General features: G+C 44.7%; 1 protein-coding gene across 1 annotated transcript in view; it reads right to left on the reverse strand.

The window, feature by feature from the left end:
* Window positions 1–3,177: 3,177 nt before the first annotated feature.
* Window positions 3,178–17,834, reverse strand: part of LOC141220709 (vomeronasal type-2 receptor 26-like) — a 170,805-nt gene continuing 156,148 nt past the window's right edge. The window contains exon 11 of the mRNA XM_073666402.1: window positions 3,178–4,043. Within this exon, the coding sequence (XP_073522503.1) occupies window positions 3,178–4,043 (866 nt within the window). The remainder of the gene's footprint in view (window positions 4,044–17,834) is intronic.

Consider the following 17,834-nt stretch of genomic DNA (forward strand, 5'->3'; position numbering starts at 1 on the left):
TGCGATAGGGTTCTCTATTTGCATCTTTGCAAAGTGGCCACCAGAGTCTTAGAATTGCTTAGGCTCATTTTTTGTAGGAAGTCTAAGACATGCTCCCCCATCCACTAATCTCAGCCATCCCCTACTCAATGACAACACTGGCGCAGTTTTAATCTATCTAGGTCTTTCCTTGCATTGCCATTAAAAAAAGAAGTACAGTGTCTTCCAGAATTCCTATAAATGTTCAACTTAGCAAAGTGTGAGCTGACACTATGGTGGCTGTATTTTAAAAGTGCAAATGACAGACCAGGACAAACAAGGAAGCAGAATCGTTCATAAGGAAGACAATATGTGTATTGAGTATACATTTTGAGTTTTACCAGGGCGGTTTTGTTAGATGGTACAGGAAGAAAATTGTAAAACAATTTATTATAATTGAACAATTAACTCAAAAATCTATTTATTAGCCCTTGCAACAGTTACTTGTTTTTTTCAGGATTGCACCACACTTGAAAATTTTCAGTACAATTTGTAGTAAAAGGAATGGTGCTGTTCCAAGCTACAACTCAACTAACAAAAAAATGGCTTTGTGGACAACAAAAAATAAAACATTATGCCTCTTGGTAAAAGAGGAGGAAAGAAATGTCAATTGGTCACATTGGAAAGTGGTTAAAGGTGACAAATCACCGGAATGAGCTGCAAGTTATGCAGGAGCGTACATACTATTGGTGCAACCTGTGCAATTGTGTAATAATGGTGGACTGTGCTGCAGCGTTCCTACCCCTAAAGACACTAATCGTGTTTTTTGTGAATAGGGTCCTGCATCTTTGTATATATCATGTTATGTGAAGTGTGTTGGAATGTATAATGTAAGATAAGTAATGTTAGTAATGGACAGTATAGGGTGTATAGTTTATATCAAAGTATACAAAGTATATAAGATAGGTAGTATAGGGATAGATAGTTCATGGTAGTTTAGGAAATGACAGTAGGGTAAGATACAATTAATCATTGGGTCTAGCCATAGTGGGAGGGGATTAATATCATGGCAAGTGACTGTTTCCTGTAGTTAGTTAATTCGAGTTTGGAGTGTCAAGTAAGCAGTGCTGCCAAAAAGGGTTGATCAATAGAATAAGGAGACTTAAACCAGGGATATTGAGATCCTAATAAAGAAGTGATTGACTATTCATTATGGCCTTCTAGATGAGGGATTGTGGATAGGACGCCAAGTCACCAAAAGTGTTGAGCCACCCCCGTAGTGTTCGGGTTCAGTTCGGTTCGTCGAACACCTGGATGTTCGAGGAACTGTTCGTCAAACACCTTAGAACACCGTCGAACACCATCGAACACCGTTAAAACCAATGGCAGGCAAACAAAAACACATAAAAACACATAGAAAACACCTTCAAAGGTGTCCAAAAGCTGACAAACTGCTCAGAAGACACTCTCTTTAAAAAAGCCGGCCGGCAATTCAACAGCGGCATACACTGGTACCCGACAATTTAGACAAGAAGGAATAGAGCATCACACATACATTAGATAGAGAGAAACATGTCAGTCACATATATAAGGAATACAGTGACAGTGATGGTTACTGTACTTGTCATTTAGTGTTAAAGGATTTATTAAAAATAATATTAGTGTTTTCATGCACCGTCTCTTTAAAAAAGCCGACGGCAATTCAGCATCGGTACCCGACAATTTATAACAGAAAGAATAGTGCATCACACATAAATTAGATAGATATAAACATGTCAGTCACATTTATAAGAAGTACAGTGACAGTGTTGATTACTGTACTTGTCATTTAGGGTTAAAATAAAGGATTTATTAAAAAAAAAATTGGCGTTGGGTTCCCGGTAATTTTAGTCTCTAGCGGAGGTTAAGCAGACAGCTGGGGCAGATGTTTGAAGCCTGGGAAGGGGGTAATATCCACGGAGCTTTCCAGGCTACTAATATCAGCCCCCTGCTGAATACCTAGCCTTTACTAGCTATTAAAATGGGGGACCCCCAAAAAAATGACGTGGGGTCCCCCTTATTTTAATAGCTAGCAAAGGCTAGGCAGACAGCTGGGGGCTGATATTAATAGCCCAGGAAGGATGCCATGAATATTGGCCCCCTCCCAGGCTAGAAACACCAGCAGTCAGCCGCCCCAGAAATGGCGCATCCATAGGATGCACCAATTCTGGCACTTAGCCTCGCTCTTCCCACTGCCCTGTAGCGTTGGCAGTGGGGTAATAGGGCTGGGGTTGATGTCAGCTTATAATGCCAGCTGACATCAAGCCCAGGTTAGTAATGGAGAGGCATCTATAAGACACCCCCATTACTAACCCCATAGTCAAAGTTACAAAAAACCACAAACACCCAGAATAAAGTCCTTTAATTGAAATAAAGACACAATTCTTTAATGTTCTAAATTAAACCAAACTTACCATCACGCCCATTCCAGCTGAAGCCAACGATCTCCTGCAATAAAAGTAAAATAATAAAGCAACATCATCCTTACCTTTCCATGGTTCCCACGACAGCTTCTGCTCTGCTACATTCACATGACAGGCTGGACCGCAGCAGAACGCTGCCATCCAGCTTGCCATGCCGCGGACACTGAGAAGCGCAGGCATGCTTGCGCTCCTCCGTGTCTGGCTGTGATGGCATCCAGATGATGTCCAATGTACTCGGCTCACCTCATGCACGTCACTGACAGCATGTTACCCTCACAGAACAAGTCCACACACACACAGAAAGCACACTTTCATGTAATGCGCAGGGGCGTAAAAGGAGACGAGTACCTCGCATGCGACTGCGGTCCTGTGCTGCGCTATAACTGCACATGGGCCAAAGAAATAAGGGGGCCCACTTACACCTCTAAAGCAGGTGGAATTGTGCATTATGATGAGCTATTGGACTGCAAGGTGCCCATGTATTGTTCTTGCACAGTGACCCGCTTCTGTTTGAGTTTGCAACTAATGTAATGTTACATTGAATTCTATGTACAGGGAAAATGCATGGACATTGCACAAAAGCAATTTTTCTCTTCAGTAACATCAAATGATTAATGGTTTCTTAAAAGAGATCCATGGAATTCAATTTATAATTTTTATTTCTTGGAATAAAAAAAATATTTCTCAAGTCCAGACATTTCATACAACTTACGTTTGATATTCTCATTAATTTTTCTAGTAAATTACTTGTTTTCATCTATGATTTTGCCAGTATGTTCCACAGCTTAGGTAAGAATATACATAGCACTATTCCATTACCTGAAGCCAATATGGCAAAAACTTCTACACTAACCATATTTTTTCCTTTACTGCTTACGTAAGCCGGGATGGCACAGATCCAGACACTGAAGAACACCAGCATGCTGAAGGTGATGTACTTGGCTTCATTGTAGATATCGGGTAATTTTCTTACCATGAAAGCAAGAATTAAACTCACCGCTGCCAGAAACCCCATATAACCCAACATGAAATAAAAGGCCAGTCTTGAGCCCTCATTACATTGAATGATGATCTTTCCAGGATAGGAGTTCATGTCTAGCTCCTGAAATGGAGGAGAAAACAACAGCCAGAGTATTCCATTTAGGACCTGAAGAGATGATAAGATCATCACTATATAGTTAGGAAGTTTAACACCGAGCCATTTTCTCCAGGAGCTGCCAGGAGTGGTGGCTTTGAAGGCGATACAAACTGTGATGGTCTTGGCCAAGATTGATGACAATACAATAGTGAAGATGATTCCATAGAAGATATGCCGGAGCATACAGGTCGTGTCCACTGGTTTACCAATAAAGAGAAAGATACAGAGCAAACTGAGCTTGAGAGAAACAAGGATAATGAAGCTAAGGTTACGATTATTAGCTCTGACAACAGGAGAATTCCAGAAAAATGTAAATATTCCTATTAGTAATATAATTATAGTAGAACATAAAACTAACAAGAATAAGAAAACATAGGCGACTACATCAGTGTCATAAGAGAGAAATTCAATAACTTTAGGGACACACTTGTCTTTTGCCTCATTTGGCCATTCGGTATAAAAACACTTTTCACAGTTTTCAGCATCTGAAATATAGAATGTAAGTATTAGAAAAGCAGAATGATAATGTAAAAAATGTAATTTGGAGAATATTCAATTATATTGTATTTAAAATGAACCTAATAACAACAAGGTTGAATTTGGCCTTAAAGGGGGTGTCCACTACTCAGGCAACCCCTTATAAATTACTTTATTCCCCTTTGTAAAATAAGAAGCAGCCTGTTCTTATCTGTAGTCCTAGTTCCATTCCATTCCAATAATATCAGGTGTCATGGGGCTCGCATTATATTTTTATGTCAAGAGAGCCCTGCAGTCTCACTTCTCCCCCATGTATAATAATAATAATAATAATAATAATAATAATAATAATATCCCCTGAGTCTCCTAATTTACTGTAATAAAGTTAAGTTCCCCATGTACAGTAATAATGTCCCCTGAGTCCCCATTGTACATATTCCCTATGTACATTATGATGTCCCCTTATCATTCCTATACACAGCATGATGCCCGCATAGCTTTACTATACACAGTGTGATGTTCTTATTAGTGTTGAGCCACCCCCGTAGTGTTCGAATTCGGTTCGGTTCGTCGAACACCCGTGTGTTCGCCGAACTGTTCGTCGAACTGTTCGTCGAACACCTTCGAACACCGTTAAAACCAATGGCAGGCAAACAAAAACACATAGAAACACATAGAAAACACCTTCAAAGGTGTCCAAAAGCTGACAAACTGCTCAGAAGACATAACTAACACATGGAAAAGTGACAAGTACATATAGTCATGCGAAAATAAAAGAGGTGGAGGAGTAAAAGGAGGGGGAGACACAGATATAGGCATGTCATGCCCTTCTAAAATCCAAAAAGTGAGAAGCCGACACGGCCAGTCCGCTCCTGCCCGTGCCACCTCCGTGTCGCCGGGTTTGTGCCAGAGCCGCGGTGAACCCTGACGGCCAGCCCCTCTCTCCCAATACTGGTGCCTGTCCGCTGGTGGGTCGAGCGAGCCCCCCTGTGGTGGAGGCAGCTCTAAGCTTTTTAATTTAAATTGTCTCTCTAATTTGAATGAATACACTTTAAATCCATTTACAAGGATCTATTGGAGGGCAAGTCTCATGACAGCAGCCGCGGTAATTCCAGCTCCAGTAGCGTCCACTAAAGCTGCTGCAGTTAAAAAGCTTTTATAAGGATCGAGCTCGGCTGTCCACCGCAAGGCATCCTACTGCCAGTCCCAGCCCCTATGCCTTGGGGTGCCTCCTGATGCTCTTCACTAAGTATCCCATGGTCCCGAAGCATTTCCTTTGAAAAAATTAAGTGTCTAAACTACAGGTGGTGCAGCTTGCTTAACAGCCGGGATAATCTGCTGACTAGCAGACACTGCTACTAGGCACAAAGTATTTCCTGGGCTAGATGCAGTTAAAAATTTGTAAGTAGATACTCTCGTTGGATGCTGAGAAAGCATTCCATAGAGTCTCCTGGCACGCCATATATGATTCTCTTAAAAAGCTTGGGGTAGGGGTCTAGGGGACCCTTTTATAGCCAAAATCACGGCCCTGTATCGCAATACGTCACCTAGGCTGAAGATAAATGGAACTGTAGCACCCTGAGTGCTCGGTTGCTACAGACGTATTGCACCTCACCCAGAGGTGTGATATCTCACTCTCAGGTAAGGATGGAGTGTGGATCAGGACCCGACACCTGCATGCATTACACCACATTGCCGTGGGGCAGGGCGACCAATATGCCCCTGAGATGGGCACGACAGTCCCTGTCCCTGGCTGGAGTGGGGGGAGGGAACACTGAGGAAGGGGAACCCTGTAGTGCAGGAGCAGGGAGGAAGCAGTTCCTGGGTGCATTGAGAAGGGAGTATAAAAGGTGGGCACCATCTTAGTTCAGTGCAGAGAAGTCTGAGCAGAAGTGGCAGGGAGCAGGGGCTCTGCATGAGCTCTGCTCCGGAGGCGGGCCTAGTAACAGAGGCCCAGGCCTGGAAGAGGGAGAAGGAAGGAAGAGGAGCGGAGAAGGCTCCAGGAACGAGGAATGAAGGGATCCCAGGGGTGCGGAGGGGCGAGTCGCCACCGCACGCCCGAATCCACCTGCGTGGAGGGGTCAGGCCAAAGGGGGAGACCGGTCCCCGAACTAGTGGAGGCAGGAAACGACCCTCAGCTAGAAACCGGAGGCTCTGACATTTTATGTGGCGCAGCCCCTCGCTACACCCGCTAGGAAGGCACCACATAGGGTCAGGGAAACTGGCGCCAAGTTTACCAAGAGGAGGCCCGAGGCAGCCGGACAGAAGTGTTGGTAAGAAAGGCCAGACAAAGGACACACAAAGGGGGTCCTGTGAAGTGCTCCAAAGTTATCTGGGAGTTGTCTGAGCCCCTCACCTGGTGAGCACAGTACGACGTGGGCAGCCGTTACCTGCAGACGTGGTCTGGATAATAAGAACTGTGAGTAAAGGCCCTGAACTGCATCACTGACTCCGTGTCGTTACTGCTGCTGCCCTGCACCATCACCCCCATCCTCCGCATACACTGCCCTGAGGCTATACTCCTCCCGTGGGGAGTTATGCTACGCTCTGCTGCACCCACAACACCAGCCTCAGTGGTCTGCCCTGTAGCGGCGGTTCACTCTGACCGCAATCCACGGGTGGCGTAGTCGGACATTTAAACATGAAAACCACATAAATAGTTCCGCCACTGGTTTGACCGCCCTGAGCCACGGAACTGGGTCGCCGCCACGAAGACTACAACCACCAGCATCCACCAAAAAGGGTCCGGCTCCGGGTGTCCCAAGGCCCAGGGGGTGCGTCAGAACATTTTCATCACCTTTCACAATCACCAATGGGACAAGGCAGTGATGTCCTCTGTCCCCTCTCTTATACATCCTAGTGACGGAGCACCTGCTCTCATCAATTCGCCATAACCCCAATATTAGGTGGATTGAGGTGGGAGGCACCGAGTACAAGTGCTCTCTATTTGCTGATGATGTCCTAGTATATATCACTCAATCACATATATCCATCCATGCTGTTATGGCTGAAATAGATCACTTTGTTACATGGTAAAATTTTAAAATCAATGCAGCGAAGTCTGAGGCCCTCGATGTCTCCCTCCCCAAATCCATATAGGATTCCATCCAGTCCAACTTTCCCTTTGCCTGGCCCTCACAGGGTATCAAATACTTAGGAATTCCTATTCATAGAGACCTCTCCCATCTATGTTATCTTAATTTTGGGCCCTTTATTGAACAACTCCATACAGACCACGGTTGGCAAGTTAGAACTGTAAGATTCACTACGTGAACCACTGGTGTTTTGTGGAAAAGCACATGTACACTGCGTTCCAAATTATTATACAAAAAGTGTTTAGGAGTGATAAGGGAAGAATTTGTTTGTTTGTCAGTTAAACTCATTGATGGTGATGTGTGTCAGGGCTCTTTATATCACTGTAAGCAATTGCAGACACCTGTGCTAATTAGTTTGGCAGGTGTGTCCAATGAAAGGCAAGACTACTTAAGAAGGCTCTCTCACATTATTAAGCAGCCTACATTTTCTGCCAAAATGGGAAAGAAAAAGGATGTGTCGGCTGCTGAGAAGCAACAAATTGTGGAGTGTTTAGGTCAAGGCATGACTACAATCAACATTGTGCGATGATCAGGATGAAGTGTCCTGGCAATCAAGAAGTATGTAGCTGATTCACAGTACACACGTGTGCGTGCTGATAAGGGCAAATTGAGGACTCTTTCCTACAGGCAATTACGTCAGGTTGAAAGAGCAGCGGCAAAAAAGCCTTGTCATAGCAGCAGACAAGTTTTTGAAGCTGCTTGTGCCTCCAACGTCCCCCGAACAACAAGATGCAGGGTCCTTCAGAGGTTTGCAGCTGTGCATGCGCCATCCTGTCGACCTCCTCTATCCACTTCACACAAGCAGAAACGGCTCCAGTGGGCCAAACATTACATGAAGACTGATTTCAAAACTGTTTTGTTCACGGATGAGTGCCGTGCAGCGCTCGATGGTCCAGATGGATGGAGTGGAGGATGGCTGGTTGATGGACACCCCACGCAAACACGGCTACAGCGCCAACAAGGAGGAGGTGGAGTAATGTTTTGGGCTGGAATCATGGGGAGAGAGATTGTCGGCCCCTTTAGGATCCCTGAAGGCGCTAAAGATGAACTCCATAATGTATGTGGATTTTCTCAAACAGCACTTCCTGCCATGGTTCAAGAAGAAGAACCGTGTATTTCACAGCAAGATCATTTTTCTGCATGATAATGCACCATCTCATGCTGCACATAAAACATCTGCATCTCTGGCTGATATGGGCATAAAAGGGGACAAACTTATGGTGTGACCCCCATGCTCCCCTGACCTCTACCCCATTCAGAACCTTTGGAGCATCATTAAAAGGAGTGTCTATGATGGCGGGAGGCAGTTCACATCTAAGCAACAGCTCTGGGAGGGTATTCTGTCCTCATGCAAAACAATTGAAGCAGAAACCATCCAAAACCTGACAAATTCAATGGACGAGAGAGTTCAGAAGCTCCTTTCGAACAAGGGGTCCTATGTGAAAATGTAACATCACCTAGAATAAAGTTTTGAGTTGAAAACTGTTTGATTTCAGTTTCTAACAACCTGCTAATGCTTATAATTTCAAAAATGACCATTTTTTTGGTCTTTATTAAAATGAAAAGGTTGATCGAAAAGTTTGGGGGATCTAAGAGTGTGGCAACCCAGTAGTCATGATTACTTCGAATTCTGACAATATGAGGGTCATGCTGCAGGTAGTGCAGCAAGAAGGCAATTATGTGCCTTGCGCATCTCGGAGCCCCAAAATTATTTTCCGGGCTAGATGCAGCTAAAAATTATTTTTAATTTTAAATCTGGTGAAGCTTTAGTATAGATGGCCTAATAGGATCAGTGCTGCACACTGCTACAAAGCCCAAATTATTTTCCAGTCAAGATACAGATAAACATGATTAGTAATTTGAAAGCTTAAAACGGTTGGTAGGGTGATTTTAACCAATCATCAAGCTTTTACTCTCCCCAGGATGACACAGGGGTAGAAAAGTCGTTTCGGATCCATGATTTGTTCATCTTTATGAACGTGAGTCTGTCTACATTATCAGTGGAGAGCCGCGTGCGCTTATCTGTCAGCACACCACCAGCAGCGCTGAACACACGTTCAGACAGAACGCTGGCTGCGGGGCATGACAAGATCTCCAAGGCGTAAGTGGCTAGCTCCGGCCATTTATCCAGATTGGAAGCCCAAAAAGAGCAAGGGTCCAGTGACACAGTCGTGGCTTCAATGTTTACTTGGAGATACTCCTGTACCATCGTCTCTAGGCGTTGACTATGTGTCAGACTTCTTGTCTCCTGTGGCCTTGCAAAGGATGGGCTAAAAAAGTGGTGAAATGATTCCGCAAAATTGATGTTACCAGCAGATACTGCGGTTCTGTCACGGTTTGAGTGCTGAACACTTGACGGTCCCACGGTTGGCAAGTTGGAACTGTGAGATTCACTACGTGCACCACTGGTATTTTGTGGAAAAGCACATGTAAGATTCTGCAACAGTCTCTGCTGATACTCCTGCATGCGTGCATCCCTTTCTATGGCAGGAATAATTTCTGCAAATTTACTTTTGTACCGGGGATCTAACAGTGTGGCAACCCAGTAGTCAGGATTATTTCTAATTCTCACAATTCGAGGGTCATGTTGCAGGTAGTGCAGCAAGAAGGCACTCATGTGTGTTGCGCATCCAGGAGCACCAAGTCCCTGTTGTGTTGGTGGCGAGGTAACAATCATGCTTCCTTCCTCTGTCCTCTCCCCCCAACCTCGCACAACAGAAATGTGATCAAGGTCTCCCTCATCTGATGAGTCTTCCATCAGTTCGTCCTCCACTTCTTCCTGGGCTCCTGCACCTTCCTCACTAGTTTGGCTGCTACCATGCGCCCTGGTAAAACCATCTCCCCCACCCTCACATGCCTGCCGCCTTGGTGCTGCCGACCGTCTAGACCTTGCAGATGTTAGCCCTTCCGCATACAACTCCTCCTCCTCTACTTCCTCCACCTCCTCTTGTGCCACCACCTGACTCCGAATTCTGTTTAACATGTGCTCCAGCATGTAAATCACCGGAATAGTCATGCTGATAATGGCATCGTCAGCACTAAACATCTTCGTCGCCATTTCAAAACTGTGCAGAAGGGTGCATAGGTCCCTGATCTGAGACCACTCCTCCAGCGTGATTTGCCCCACCTCTGAATCTCGTTGGCCCAGGCTATACGTCAGAACGTATTGCACCAGGGCTTGTCGGTGCTGCCACAGTCGCTGCAACATGTGCAGAGTTGAATTCCACCGGGTAGGCACATCGCATTTTAGCCGGTGAAGTGGCAGGCCCAACGACTTCTGTAGAGATGTAAGTCGCTGAGCTGCGGGATGCGAACGGCGGAAGTGAGCACACAGCGACCGTGCCCTCTGCAGAAGGCCATCTAGTCTGGGATAGTGGGCTAAAAATTGCTGGACAACCAGGTTCAACACGTGAGCCATACAAGGCACGTGTGTGACATTGCCCCGGCGAAGGGCCGCACCCAGGTTTGCAGCATTGTCGCACACGGCCTTCCCTGGTTTCAGGTCCAGTGGAGACAACCATTCATGAAATTGGTTCTCCAGAGCTGACCACAACTCCTCAGCTGTGTGACTCACATTTCCCAGACATTTCAATGTAAAAACCGCCTGATGACGTTGAGCCCTACTGCCAGCATAGTAAGGAGGTGTGCAGGATCCCTTCTGCGCAGTTAGAAAGCTTGTGGCATGACCAGACAGGCTTTGGGTGCAGGTGGAAGACCGAGAGGAGGTTGAGGAGGCAGAAGCAGTGGAGGAACTTTGACATAAAGAGGATTGACGCACAACTCGTGGGGACGGCAAGACTTGGACAGCAGCCCCTTGTCCTGCTGTCACCATAGTTACCCAGTGCCCAGTCAGCGACATGTAACGCCCCTGTCCATGCCTACTCGTCCAAGTGTCTGTGGTGAAATGCACCCTGTCACACACAGAGTTTCTCAAAGAAGCGGTGATGTTGTGTGCGACATGCTGGTGGAGCGCAGGCACACCTTTCTTTGAGAAGTAGTGCCGACTGGGCATCTGGTACTGGGGCACTGCGACGGACATAAGGTCTCGAAAATCCTCTGTGTCCACCAGGCGGAAAGGCAGCATTTCTGTAGCCAAGAGCTTGCAGATGGTGAAATTCAACCTCTTAGCTTTCTCATGGCTAGGAGGAAATGGTCTTTTACTTGTCCACATCTGAGGGACCGAGGGCTGGCTATTGTGCTTAGACGGGGTTGATAAGGGTGTCCCCGGCAAACTGCCGGTCTGTGAGGAAGATGCAGGCGGACATGTTAGGTTGCCTTGATCCAAAGGTGGTGCTATCGATGTCGGACAGCGCTCAACACCAGCTGGTGTTACCACCTCCAAAGAAAATGATGACCTGCCAATCACGCTGGCTGTTGCGGGTAAAGAGGTGGCAGGTCTGCGCCCCAAAACAGGTGTGACTGCTGTCCCCCCAGTCACAGAGGATGAAGAGGCCGCGGATGCACAAGATATGGCAGACGGTGATTGGCCCGGCCGGCTAGGCCGCATTGTAGCACACTGAGCTTCCCACTGCAACTTATGCTTCATGTCCATGTGCCGGTTCATGCATGAAGTACTCAAACTATGTATTTTTTGGCCTCTACTTAGCTTTTGCTGACAAATGTTACAGATAACACGAGTTGGGTCATCTTTATCGATCTGAAAAAATGCCCAGGCTATGCAAGGCTTAGCACCCATGCGACCTGAAGAGCCACCACGACTTGTGGTGAGAGGCAGAGTTGTGTTTGAGGATGCAGTTGTTGACGTGCTCCCAGTACTACGTCTCTGTCCAGGAAGGCGCAACCTGACCTCGTCGTCACTAGCATCTTCCTCCACCTCCTCTGCTGACCTCATCTCTTGGCTGACTGTGGGTTGACAGTAAGTGGGATCTCCGACCTCATCATCATCACCCTGTGCGTTATCACACCCGTCGTCCTCAGAGCCAACCTGTTCCTGCCCTGACAAAAAACTAAAGTTGTCGCTCCAATCAGGTATTTGAGTCTTATCATCGTCTTCCTCATTGTCTCCACCAACAGGAGTTACAGTTTGGGAATGAGGGTCTACATTATGGTCAGAACCTTCTGCGTCTGGTCCTGGATCCGACTCATAAAGATTCTGGGCATCAGTGCAGATCATTTCCTCGTCTGGATTCACAGAAGCGCTGGAGTCGACCTCTGATTCCCAGGCTATAGTATGAGTAAACAGCTCTGCAGACTCAACCATCTGTTCTACCTCACACTCAGACGGGCAGCTGGAGATTTGGGAGCTGTGAGGAATCAAGTGCGATTTGGGTGACACCTTTGAGGACTGGAGTATTTGTGATGTTGAAGTTGATGTGGAGGAGAGCCCACTTAAAGGAGCACTTGATATCCGTTGAAGCACCTGCTGTTTTTGTGCCTCATCTGGAGTTTGTAGCGATTGGCGTGGCCGTAAGAAAGGGATCTTATCACATTGTCCGCTAAAAGAAGTAGACATTTTAGTTTGGCTGGAAGATGGTCTTTCTTCTGCACCTACCCCACGGACACAACCTTTTTTCCCCTTCCCAACACGCCTATTCCCCTTTCCACCAGCAGCAGGCCTTTTTCCACTCATTTTGGTGGTTAACTAATTCACAACTCTGGAGTTGTTTGCACAAAAAAACAATGGATGGTAACCGAGCAGAGCTGAGTGGCCAAACTGTGGTATTAGGCCAAAACTATTGGCTGGGTTAGATGCAGAAAAAAATTATTTTTAATTTGCAACCTGATGGAGGTCAGTATAGATGGACTAATAGACCAAGTCCCACACACCGCTAGAAGCCCAAATATTTTTTCAGAGCTAGATGCAGAAAATTTTTTTATTCAATTTGCAACCTGATGGAGGTCAGTATAGATGGACTAATAGACCAAGTCCCACACACTGCTAGAAGCCCAAATATTTTTTCAGAGCTAGATGCAGAAAAAAATTATTTTTAATTTGCAACCTGATGGAGGTCAGTATAGATGGACTAATAGACCAAGTCCCACACACTGCTAGAAGCCCAAATATTTTTTCAGAGCTAGATGCAGAAAAAAATTATTTTTAATTTGCAACCTGATGGAGGTCAGTATAGATGGACTAATAGAACAAGTCCCACACGCTGCTAGAAGCCCAAATATTTTTTCAGAGATAAATGAAGAAAAAAATTATTTTTAATTTGCAACCTGATGGAGGTCAGTATAGATGGACTAATAGACCAAGTCCCACACACTGCTAGAAGCCCAAATATTTTTTCAGAGCTAGATGCAGAAAAAAATTAGTTTTAATTTGCAACCTGATGGAGGTCAGTATAGATGGACTAATAGACCAAGTCCCACACACCGCTAGAAGCCCAAATATTTTTTCAGAGCTAGATGCAGAAAAAAATTATTTTTAATTTGCAACCTGATGGAGGTCAGTATAGATGGACTAATAGACCAAGTCCCACACACTGCTAGAAGCCCAAATATTTTTTCAGAGCTAGATGCAGAAAAAAATTATTTTTAATTTGCAACCTGATGGAGGTCAGTATAGATGGACTAATAGACCAAGTCCCACACACTGCTAGAAGCCCAAATATTTTTTCAGAGCTAGATGCAGAAAAAAATTATTTTTAATTTGCAACCTGATGGAGGTCAGTATAGATGGACTAATAGACCAAGTCCCACACACCGCTAGAAGCCCAAATATTTTTTCAGAGCTAGATGCAGAAAAAAATTATTTTTAATTTGCAACCTGATGTAGGTCAGTATAGATGGACTAATAGACCAAGTCCCACACACTGCTAGAAGCCCAAATATTTTTTCAGAGCTAGATGCAGAAAAAAATTATTTTTAATTTGCAACCTGATGGAGGTCAGTATAGATGGACTAATAGACCAAGTCCCACACACCGCTAGAAGCCCAAATATTTTTTCAGAGCTAGATGCAGAAAAAAATTATTTTTAATTTGCAACCTGATGTAGGTCAGTATAGATGGACTAATAGACCAAGTCCCACACACTGCTAGAAGCCCAAATATTTTTTCAGAGCTAGATGCAGAAAAAAATTATTTTTAATTTGCAACCTGATGGAGGTCAGTATAGATGGACTAATAGACCAAGTCCCACACACCGCTAGAAGCCCAAATATTTTTTCAGAGCTAGATGCAGAAAAAAATTATTTTTAATTTGCAACCTGATGTAGGTCAGTATAGATGGACTAATAGACCAAGTCCCACACACTGCTAGAAGCCCAAATATTTTTTCAGAGCTAGATGCAGAAAAAAATTATTTTTAATTTGCAACCTGATGGAGGTCAGTATAGATGGACTAATAGACCAAGTCCCACACACCGCTAGAAGCCCAAATATTTTTTCAGAGCTAGATGCAGAAAAAAATTATTTTTAATTTGCAACCTGATGGAGGTCAGTATAGATGGACTAATAGACCAAGTCCCACACTCTGCTAGAAGCCCAAATATTTTTTCAGAGCTAGATGCAGAAAAAAATTATTTTTAATTTGCAACCTGATGGAGGTCAGTATAGATCGACTAATAGACCAAGTCCCACACACTGCTAGAAGCCCAAATATTTTTTCAGAGCTAGATGCAGAAAAAAATTATTTTTAATTTGCAACCTGATGGAGGTCAGTATAGATCGACTAATAGACCAAGTCCCACACACCGCTAGAAGCCCAAATATTTTTTCAGAGCTAGATGCAGAAAAAAATTATTTTTAATTTGCAACCTGATGTAGGTCAGTATAGATGGACTAATAGACCAAGTCCCACACACCGCTAGAAGCCCAAATATTTTTTCAGAGCTAGATGCAGAAAAAAATTATTTTTAATTTGCAACCTGATGTAGGTCAGTATAGATGGACTAATAGACCAAGTCCCACACACCGCTAGAAGCCCAAATATTTTTTCAGAGGTAGATGCAGAAAAAAATTATTTTTAATTTGCAACCTGATGGAGGTCAGTATAGATCGACTAATAGACCAAGTCCCACACACCGCTAGAAGCCCAAATATTTTTTCAGAGCTAGATGCAGAAAAAAATTATATTCAGTTTGCAACCTGATGGAGGTCAGTATAGATGGACTAATAGAATGATGCTATGCCCAAAAGATTTTACTTCACTAGGTGCAGTAAAAAAATTGGTATTCTATACACAGGTGTTATATCTTGCAACACAGATAGGCTACTCCACTGACTAACACACTCTGCAATAGGCCAAAAAGGATTAGCTTTGCTAGATTCAGTCAAATGCTGTGAAAAAAACTTGCACAGCACTGGCACAGACCTGCCTGGCAAAAACTGATAGGAACTCATGTAACCTAGTCCTGAAAAGGACTCCAATTACAATTAGTCTTTACTCCCACAACCTATCTATTTAAGAGCACAGACCTCCCTGATAAAAGTCGTAGGAAATGCTGTAACCTAGTCCTTAAAAGGACTGCAATCACAACTATTCCCTACTCCCAAGCTATCTGTATATTTGTGCGAAAATTGGCTTGAAATTAACAAGGTATAGCACACACAGCAACAGCGGTGCCGTCTAACACGCAGCTGCAGCAGTGAGAAAATGGTGGCGACGGGGAAAATGGCTTGGTCTTATAGGGCAAGGACATGTGACATACACTGCCAATCACACATGCCCTTGCTTGTGTGAAAAAAAGCACTTCGCTCCGTGTGTGCGCTGCTGATAGGCTGACAGATTGCACCTCCCCACTGCAAATGCGGGAAAGAGAAAAAAAAATGGAGATCTTCATTGTTCCTGCAGAGATCCATCCCCTGCCCCTCCCCCCGCCCCGCTGTACACTCAAACTGCGTATTAACATTAATTTTCATCATTACTGAGAAAAAATCCAGTTATGATTTTGGTGCACGAACAGTTATCGAACATAACCTCGAACAGCCGAATTTTTCTCAAATTGTTCGTGTTCGCCGACCGGCTCGAACACCGCCCAAAACAGCTCGAATTTGAGATTGGCGAACAGTTCGAGTAGAACAATGCTCATCTCTAGTTCTTATATCTCTCCTATGCACAGGATAATGCCCCTACAGCTCTTTTATACACAATGTGATGTCCCCGCAGCTACACTTTACATTGTTACATTGTATAATATCCTCATATCTCCCCTGTACACAGCAGGATGGCGCCCAAACCCCCCCCCACACTCACCCCTCCCTCTTTCTGACCAAAACCTGCTTACATTCTCTACCCTCTCCTCTTCAGGGCAAAAATTCCCACTCCACAAACTTGCACACCCTCGCAGAAATCTTAAACACCTTGACCTATACTCACTCTCTGAATCCTTCTTTCCTCTTACAGACATCAGTTCCTTACATGACGCAGATGTTGCTGCTTCTTTATATAAATCCACAACAGCTGCAGCTCTCAATTCGGTCGCCCCCTTCACACATACCAAAGCTCACACAATCAACAGGGAACCTTGGCACACCAGCCTAACCAAAGAAATATGACGGGCCTCCAGAGATGCTGAGCAGAGATGGAAAAGGTCCCACTCCAATGAGCACTTCATCGCATTCAAATAGCCCCTCCCTACCTTCAAGCCATGCTCACTGCAGAAAAACAAACATACTTCTCATGTATCATATCCTCCCTGTCTCTCAACACCAAACAGCTATTCAACACCTTCAATTCTCTCCCCCGCCCTCTAGCGCCTCCTACCTCTCCTCTCATCTCAGCCAAAGACTTTGCCTCATTCTTTTAAGCAGAAGATTGACACCATCAGGCAAAGCTTTTGCCTAAAGTCCCCACAGCCCGTCCTCACACATACAGTGGGTATGGAAAGTATTCAGACCCCTTTAAATTTTTCACTCTTTGTTTCATTGCAGCCATTTGGTAAAATCTAAAAAGTTCAGAAAAACTGAAATATCACATGGTCATAAGTATTCAGACCCTTAGCTCAAACACTCATATTTAAGTCACATGCTGTCCATTTCCTTGTGATCCTCCTTGAGATGGTTCTATTCCTTCATTGGAGTCCAGCTGTGTTTAATTAAATTGATAGGACTTGATTTGGAAAGGCACACACCTCTCTATATAAGACCTCACAGCTCACAGTGCATGTCAGACCAAATGAGAATCATGACCTCAAAGGAACTGCCCAATGAGCTCAGAGACAGAATTGTGGCAAGGCACAGATGTGGCCAAGGTTACAAAAGAATTTTAGCATTACTCAAGGTTCCTAAGAGCACAGTGGCCTCAATAATCCTTAAATGGAAGAAGTTTGGGACCACCAGAAGTCTTCATAGACCTGGCCATCCAGCCAAACTGAGCAATCGTGGGAGAAGAGCCTTGGTGAGAGAGGTAAAGAAGAATCCCAAGATCACTGTGGCTGAGCTCCAGAGGTGCAGTAGGGAGATAGAAGAAAGTTCCACAAAGCCATCTACCATGGCAGCCCTCCACCAGTCGGGCCTTTATTGCAGAGTGGCCCGACGGAAGCCTCTCCTCAGTGCAAGACATATGAAAGCCTGCAAAGAGTTTGCTCAAAAACACATGAAGGACTCCCAGACTATGAGAAATAAGATTCTCTTGTCTGATGAGACAAAGATAGAACTTTTTGGTGATAATTCTAAGTGGTATGTGTGGAGAAAACCAGGCACTGCTCATCACCTGCCCAATACAATCCCAACAGTGAAACATGGTGGTGGCAGCACCATGCTATGGAGGTGTTTTTCAGCTGTAGGGACAGGATGACTGG

The sequence above is a fragment of the Phyllobates terribilis genome, unplaced genomic scaffold (assembly GCF_046119375.1).
Source record: "Phyllobates terribilis strain yellow unplaced genomic scaffold, ASM4611937v1 Scaffold_1__5_contigs__length_1240528914, whole genome shotgun sequence".
NCBI lineage: Eukaryota > Metazoa > Chordata > Amphibia > Anura > Dendrobatidae > Phyllobates > Phyllobates terribilis.